The following is an 8447-nucleotide window of genomic DNA, read 5'->3' on the forward strand; positions in this document are numbered from 1 at the left end:
AAAAAAAAAAAAAAAAAAAAAAAGAAGAAGAAGAAGAAGAAGAAGCAACCTAGTGTATGAAGGTCTCACTACTGGAGGGTTTGTGAGGGGCAAGTGTATGCAGCCTTACCTTTACTTATTGTAGGATAGACTGTTTTCTAGTTTTGAACACATGACTAACATGTTATAATAATGCAACTTAATTTATATTTAATATTAAACAGGATTGAAAAAAGTTTCCAAGGCCACAGATGTTTTCCTGATTGTAATCTACCATCTCCATTGCATTGTTCTAGATCTCTACTCATCCTTCCAATGATTTTTTGTTTGATTCCTCTAGCCTCAGTTTTGCGAACCCGCACAACCAAAATTGGGTAGAGGCTAGATAAAGCCATTGTTGCCCATTCAACATCTTTGGATGTGTGATCAAAACTCTCATTCGAAATAATGATGAATTTATCTGATGAAGGGGCTTAAAGAAGAAGTCCAATGGTGGTGGGTACAATTAGTTCTTGTTACCCGGGTTTGAAACCAAAGAAATGGGTTCTTCAAGAGTCGTTTAGAAAATATCAAAACCTAGGTGGGTATATATGAATACAAATGGAAGCTTGCGTAGCAGTAAAAAAAAAAAAGAAAAAAATCATACAAATGTGGTGACTACTCCAATTCTGAATATTTCATCTCTAAATTATGGTTAAAAAGAATGAATTATATACAGTGATGGGAGATCAGTGCGGCTGAAGGGTAGTAAGGTAAAAAAGAATTGGATTGATATCGGCCACGGTTTGAGGAATAAGATTGGATTGGTTTTGGTTCTGTCTGATCCCAATTCTTGAGTGATACCATATTGTTGGACTGATGTATACAAACAACGGTAATAAGGTATAACAATAACATGACTCAGCCTTATATCAATTAAATGGGGTCCACTATATAGATCCGAGTCAGTGAAGAAAAAAAAAAACTATCTTTTTAAAGACAACAAGGGTATTTGTGTCCGATCCAGGCCATTCTAAACTGTAATCAAATTGGTAACGGACCTGTCCGATTCCGGTATATTAAACAATACACTCTGCTCACATGATAAAACCACAAGTAGGGTTGTATATAGTAATGTAGATTGTTGACAGCTGAGATGGCATTTCTCTTTAGTCATACTCATACACCGCTTAATGTTCCTTCGGTCATAGTGCATATATCACCATCATCGTCCGATCGTCCCCACCCTCCCTCTCCCCTACACCTCACTCTCTTACCTTCCTCGCTAAGTTACTATTCACTTGGGAGGTCCAGGTTGTCAACCTCACTCTCACTCTCACTCTCTGGGTCCTCTGTAGAGTCAGTAGCTCTCAACTCTGATAGTCTTTGAGGTGAGGTCGTAGCAAAGACCAGATTTCTCTACTCTTCAATTCTTTCTGCAAATTAGTTCATTTGGCGAAAGGCTTCCTTCATGCGGTTGGGTGAGATCTGATTTCTCTCAGCTGAAGATAGGAGGACTGAGTGATTAAGTTATCAATATGTTGTCTTGAAGAAGAACTTCGAGAATTCGTCTTCTTCTGGTACGTTTGCACTGTTTGTTGTATGTGGATTGAAATTTCTTTTCCTTTTCTCAGTTTTTGCTTCCTACTCCTAGATTCATGAAAGCTCACTCAGAATTTGGTTTTATAATTAGGATCTGCTTTTTCCGTGTGGTATGAAATCTTTCGAGTTAATATCATTTCCTTGGTCTTTAATTTAAGTTGAAATGATGGGATGAGATTAAAATGTGAGATCTTTGTATGAATAGTTCGTTCTTGATTCTTCTTTTCCACTCTTGGTTTTCTGATTTGAGACTTCGATGAAATGATTAATTCTAAATTATAATATTTCTTTGGCATGAGATGTGTTTCTTAGTAGTTCGAGTTTTTTTAGTTGGAGAACTACTTGCGCCTATTCTAGACCTACATGCTCAGATCTTGGAGTAGCCTCGTTCTTTCTTTTCGATGTTTACCAAGTAATGTCAGAATCTCTTCTGGATACTTATCCTCAAACTTAGAATAACTTTTAGAGTAATTTTCCCCAATGATACAACCCTGGGGGCTAAGGCACAATCCTCCAAGACTTACAAAGACGAACACGAAGACTATAGACTAACTAGGCAATGCAGGTAACTGAGTCAAAGAGGAATACCATCCATAGCAAGTGCATTATACATGGCAAAACACCAACTACCTAACTTATCTGCAATCTGATTTTTTTTCTGTTATTTTTTTTTCCTTCAATACTTTGGGTGGCAGGAGGATCACCTTCTAGGAGGATCACCTTCTTGATATATTTATACCAATTTAACAAATTTTTTAATTCCCTTTTTCTCCTTACCCAAATGTTTCCACATTTTTTATTTTATAATCTAATGAAAATGCTTTCTGATTCCTATTGGCATCTATAAAGACAAAATTTTTTAAATTGCTTTCTTCTGAGGAAACATTTTGGCTACAATTTCTGATCCTATTGGTATCTATAAGACTCTATAAGGACAACATTTTTTATCTAAATTTTGGAAAGAAAAAAAAATGGTTTTCCTGTCATCATAATCATCATAGTTCTGAAGGAAATGGTTGCCAGAGCAGTTGCACTATATGTTCTCTATGTTGTTCTGTGTCAACTGTTTTGAGAGATGCATCATGGATTGGAAAGATATACATTTATGGAAGTGTTTGTTGACTTTGTATCTTCTCTGACAAAAGTTTATTATTATTTGACGAGTTAGAGTGCATCCAAGAATAGGGACACCCCTCATGTCTTATATGGCTTAAGCTCTTTCTTTGATAAATAGATCATTGGGAAAATTACATGATTACTCAAAATTGGGTTTGGGTCTACCAAATTACCCACCCAATGTTTTGTTTGATAAATTACCTAAAGCAAAGATGGGTAGTACAAAATTACTCAAAACAATACCTCACCTTCACCACCTATCTTTTGTAGACACTTTTTCCCTTGGCTTCCTTATTCCTCCTTCCTTCCATCTCCGATCAGCCCATCCAGACGTTTGTCAATCTGAGACGAAAGAGCAGTGGTAGCTAGCTTGCAGCGGCCACCAAAAGCAACAACAACAACAATAACCACTCAGCCTTATCCCAATTAAATGGGGTTGGCTACATGGATCTGTGCAAGGGCAAAAAAGAATAGTGTTAGTAAAAGGAAAGGAACAGAACAACAACAACTCAGTAAGACCCACCTAAATGGGGTTGGCTGCATGGATTCTTGCCCTCCAATTAGTTCTATTCAAGGTCATACCTAGGACAAGACCTAAACTATGCATGTTTTTTCTCACTACTTCTCCTATGCTCATTTTAGGCTTACCCCTAACTCTTTTAGTAATTGAGTAATTTTCCCTAGATTATACCGTATGGCCTGAATGTGAAGAAATATCTTCTTTTCCTTTTCTTTTTTCCCCAATTATTTAAACCATCCAAGTATGTCCTGAGCAGAGAGTTCATTAATTCTGATACAACTCTTTTTTTCCTTCCCTTTGCTGTTTTCCTTCATCTTATGGATTTTCATGGAAATGATTTAAAACATGCTTCTCCTCGGGTTACATGGAAATGATTCAAAACATATGGTTCTGGTGACTTTTAACACAGAAAATTTTGAAGAATGAGATGCCCTTGCTAGGTAGACTTCTATGATTTACTTAGCTAAGACTTTTCCCAACTAAATGGGATTTGGCTACATGGATCCTGTTTTCTCCATTAGCCAAGTTTATCTATCCAGGGGGATTCATAGGATAAGGTTAAAAAAAAAAAAAGTGAGTTTTTAAAATTCATGCCAAAGGTTTGTGTTATTTAATTAAAAAAGGAAATCTATTGGATTCATTGGTGTGTAGTCTCATTTATGTATTCCAGATTTAGGATTTTACTCAATGAAATCTGGATTTGTCTTCATAGTGAATTAACGATTTACTTCAAACATAGAATTTTTTATGTGGATACGAGGGAATCGGATCGCTTCGCAGCCCACAATTAACAATTAAAACAGTTCTCAAAGAAGTAGGGGCAATTTTGTAATTTCTGGTATAATTTAGGAATCTTTTGAGTGAAATGAGTGATTAGGGTCTTAACAGGAATTAAATCTAAAGAGAAGGACCAATTCTGGAAATAAAGAAAGTAGTGGGGTTAAACTGAAATAACAATTGGAAGAGAAGGAGTATTCTGAAATTACCAAAGATTAAAGAAATATTAGAACACAGGGTTTAAGAAAGAAGGGATTTACTGTAAATAGAACAAACTAGGTTACTTAAGAATAAAAGAGAATTCATCTTCTACCTTTAGGTCACGTTAGGGAGTAAAAACCCAACGGTAAGGAGAGGCTTCAAATCGATGGAGCTCAGCCAACAGGTCTCGGTTTGGCTTGAGATTTCAGGTGAAGCTTCTTAGGAAAAGGCTCTATTGATCCCACAAGATAAGCACCTGGATTTGCAAGCTGGGAGGCTGCGGGAATGACCAGAAGTAGAACCTGGCGGTAGAACAGAGTCGGTCTCAGTTGCAGGTATGATAACAGATGGTAAAGGGACTTTTCGGCAGCTGAAATCTGATGATTTGTGTCGCCTAGGGGAGGGCTTCCTGCGATCAAATCCTTGGCCCAAACAACTCACATATAAAGGAGCTTGAAACACCTCAGTAGGGCAGCAACTGTCGCCCAGAACAGGGGCTGGGAAAGAGAACCAGCTAGAAGAAGAATGGAAGAAGAAAAAGAACAGTAGGAGAAGAAGAACAGAGGGAAAAGAAAACACAGTCAGGGGAAGGGGAAGAAGAAAACAGTTCAGAAGAGAGAGAAAGGGAAACCACCCATGGCAGCCATCGTTTCCAACCAAAACATAAATTCTCAAATTCATTCAAATCTAAAACTGAACTCCTCCATTGTTTACATGTCCAATATAAAGGAAAAAAAAAATCAAACAATTAATGGAAACTACTTGAAAGGAAACTATTCTAAAATTAGAAGCTAGCTAATTTAAAAGAAATTATTTCTAAAACAAAAGAAAATCAAATCGAAAGATTTTTTTTTTCTAAGTCCATCGTGCAGATGCATCAATTTTGAGTGGAGACATTATTGATCTAGCAAGAAACACCAGTTTTTTGGAGCCAAGAGTTTTTTTTTGGCTAAGATCTACAAGAATGTGCTACAACATTCTTTTTTGGAGCCAGAGATAATTGCTGCTATTATTTGTGCAAATTGATTGGCTTAATCTTTCTGGTCTTATATAAGAAAATTTCATTGCATTGATTTTTACAATTCCTTTTGTTATACCACTTATGTTCTTTATTAGTTTATTTTAACTTCGAATCCCCCCTTTTTCCTCTCTTTTCCCACCATTAGCTTTGTCTGCATTGGAAGAAAGAGAAGATTTGGAAGAAAGAAATAAGAGGGGAGGAGATATGAGCTTCGGAATGGGGTTAAACCTACTCCTCCTACTAGCCATGGTGGCCACCAACATTCTCTCTCTCTACCACCTGTCATCCTCACTCCAAAGCAAACCCCCAGCTCCTCCCCCCGTCCCAGACCACCTACTTCATCAACTCAACACCATCCGAGCCACTATCAATCACCTCACCCACCTACGCTCTGCCAGCACCAGCTCTCTCAGCATATCTAGCACCACTTCTAAAGCCACAATCCCTTCAGATCTCCTCCTGTACGCACACATCTCTCCTATTGCCTCCGCCTGTCACAACCACCCTGACCTGCTCCACCGCTACATGAATTATACCCCGTTCTCCCTCTGCCCACCTGACACTGACCTTTCTGAAGCCCTTATCCTTCGTGGCTGCCACCCTTTGCCACGCCGGCGTTGCTTCTCCCCCACCCCTCCCAAACCACCCTCTTCGCTTCCCACCAATCCATTCCCTTCCTCCTTACCTGACTCTGCTGTCCTGTGGTCCACCTACTCTTGTAAGAGTTTCGATTGCCTTGGCCGCTTCAATGACAATCTTGGTTTTGAAATGAAAATTGAATCGTCCAAATTTTTAACCATGAAATCTGAGCTCGATCTCACGATCCCCCAGTTGCTCAACATTGCAAAGAGTTCTGCCAGTGTTCTCCGCCTAGCATTTGATATTGGAGCTGGGACTGGGACCTTTGCAGCTAGAATGAAGCTCCACAATATTACTGTTTTATCTACTACCATGAACCTTGGTGCTCCATATAGTGAGGTGACTGCATTGCGGGGGCTTGTCCCATTGCACGTTCCATTGCAGCAGCGACTTCCAATCTTTGATGGGGTTGTCGATCTTGTCCGATGCGGCCATGCTGTTAACCGTTGGATCCCTATTACAGCAATGGAATTCTTGTTCTATGATGTTGATAGGGTGTTGAGGCCTGGAGGGTACTTCTGGTTGGATCATTTCTTCAGTAAAGCAATCGATCTTGAGAGGGTTTATGCACCATTGATTGGGAAATTGGGTTACAAGACAGTAAAATGGGCAACAGGCAACAAGACTGATTCCAGTGGAATTAAGAATGGAGAGGTTTATTTGACTGCTCTGCTTCAGAAGCCTACAACAAAGTAAGATTAAGGTATGGATCCTATCTTGGAAGATGATAATATATCTGTAACATTAACTCTTAGCGGTTTTTCTTCTAACATGGATAGAATGAAAGTTGAAGTTAATGAAATATGTGATTCACAATTTAATGAAGAATGGTTTTCCTTCAACACCAATCTGTCATCCATTTCTGATAAAATAACAGAACATTAAAGCCATGTCTTTCAGCAAATGCTTCGGCTTAAGTGTTTTTTTTTTTTTCAATGAAAATAGAAACTAGATTTAAAAGCTAAACAATTACTGTTCTTGAGGTCTCTGTTGGCAGACCTCTCACCTTTTTTAATCTAGCGAGTTGCCAGATTATGTGCGAGATTAACTAAGGTCCTTTCCTGTTTTAAGAGCTTTACAGACCGAGTTTGTTCTAGAGATCTAAAAATATCGAGAAAACATTCCAAACGGCCATGCCTTCCCCCCCCCCCCTTCCACATCAGCCATTGCACTAGCTCCTTTGAATGTGTCCCAACTTCTATGGAGTCACTTGCCAACATTGCCCCATGGAATTCCTTGTAGCTCTCTTGCCTCGGCTTCTTGTGGACTGCCTAAATGCCCAGTCTGTTAATGCAGTGACAAGCTGGTTATAAACTGCTTCCTTTGTATATGAATTAAAGCTGACATCAGAAATGATTAGTGGATGATCAATAGTAGATAATGCAATATATTCAGGAGAGGATGGGTGTTGGGGCTCCTTGGATTCTATTTGAGCATGTGGGGGGGTTAGAAACTTATAATATGTAATGACAACATTATTGTTCTTGACTAGTTTTTATCTATTTAAATCTTTTCTTTTTTAATAATAATAATAATAATAGTAATCACTAAAAAAAAAAAACACCTATCTGGAGATGTTATTCATGATAGCATTAGAATCTGGTTTTTCATATTTGAAAGCTATGAATTTTCTTGCCTGCCAAAGGAAATAGGTGGTATTAATAGATAAGGTAACAGGTTTGGTTACCAAGTAAAGAAAAGAGAAGAGAATAGTACAAACATAGCCTGAAACTTTGTCAATGGATGAATGGTGAGAAAAATTTGGGACCACGCTAATGTTCTAGGCCCGCAAGGATGAACATCTTTCCATTCTTTCCACCCCCTGGAACGCTCCCCCTCCTCGGTAGAAAAGGAACAAAAAGTCTTCATCGTGTTCATCATCCAACTAGGAAAAACCCTAATTTTAAAAAAAGGGTTTGGGGGGGGGGGGTGTCTAATGCGTTTGATTTACCCTTTTTTATTCTTGGTTGTCACCACACCTTGACGATTGCATGTGATTTTGAACCCGTCACTTAAGTTTCTACAGAAAAATGAGTAAGGGAAATGGATCAAAGTTGGATCCAAAGTCTTGAAAAATTACAAAATTGCAACAAATAAAAATGAATATACATATACATGTTGCTTCTTTATGATTCTGGACAACTTCTACTAGTTTGAGGTTGAAAATTCACCAATGAGATGGTTTTCTAGTCATTTATCACATGGATCCATTTTTATTCAATGCTATGCATCCGGGTGGATAGGAATAGAACTCAGCTTTTAAAAATGGACTGGAGACATGTTACTAATAGATCCCAGCTTTGAACTCAATTTCTGAAGGTAAAATACTTCAAGGACCAAGTTTCCCTGAGGCCATAGTAAATGGGTATTTGGGCTCAAAAGGGTATAGAAGCCACAGTTGCGTCCCGTCAATCCACACGATGGTGAAGCAAAACTTTGTCTATACGTCAATAACATCTCACTTCTTGACAAGGATGTTTTCAAGTGAGGTTCTTGGACCTAGGACAGCTTAATAAGCATTCTACCAGAATTGAAAATATGCTCTGCTAGGGAGTAGGCGAGGGGAATTTTATCAATATTTGGAAGGATCCATGAATTCCGATAATACTAGGG

The 8447-nt window shown here is 38.4% G+C and overlaps 1 protein-coding gene across 2 annotated transcripts; it reads left to right on the forward strand.

Moving 5' to 3' along the window:
• The first annotated feature begins 1196 nt into the window (after positions 1-1196).
• Positions 1197-7357, forward strand: LOC122084976 (probable methyltransferase At1g29790). 2 transcript variants are annotated; one of them, XM_042653385.1, is made up of 3 exons: positions 1197-1538; positions 5341-6537; positions 7077-7357. In XM_042653385.1, the coding sequence occupies exon 2, from the start codon at positions 5400-5402 to the stop codon at positions 6528-6530; it is 1131 nt and encodes a 376-aa protein (XP_042509319.1). In that variant the 5' UTR covers positions 1197-1538; positions 5341-5399; the 3' UTR covers positions 6531-6537; positions 7077-7357. The 2 variants fall into 2 exon arrangements, with proteins under 2 accessions (XP_042509319.1, XP_042509318.1); XM_042653384.1 differs by lacking the exon at positions 7077-7357 and having other exon boundaries at positions 1198-1538; positions 5341-6676.
• The last annotated feature ends 1090 nt before the right edge of the window (positions 7358-8447 follow it).

The sequence above is a fragment of the Macadamia integrifolia genome, chromosome 7, assembly GCF_013358625.1.
Source record: "Macadamia integrifolia cultivar HAES 741 chromosome 7, SCU_Mint_v3, whole genome shotgun sequence".
NCBI lineage: Eukaryota > Viridiplantae > Streptophyta > Magnoliopsida > Proteales > Proteaceae > Macadamia > Macadamia integrifolia.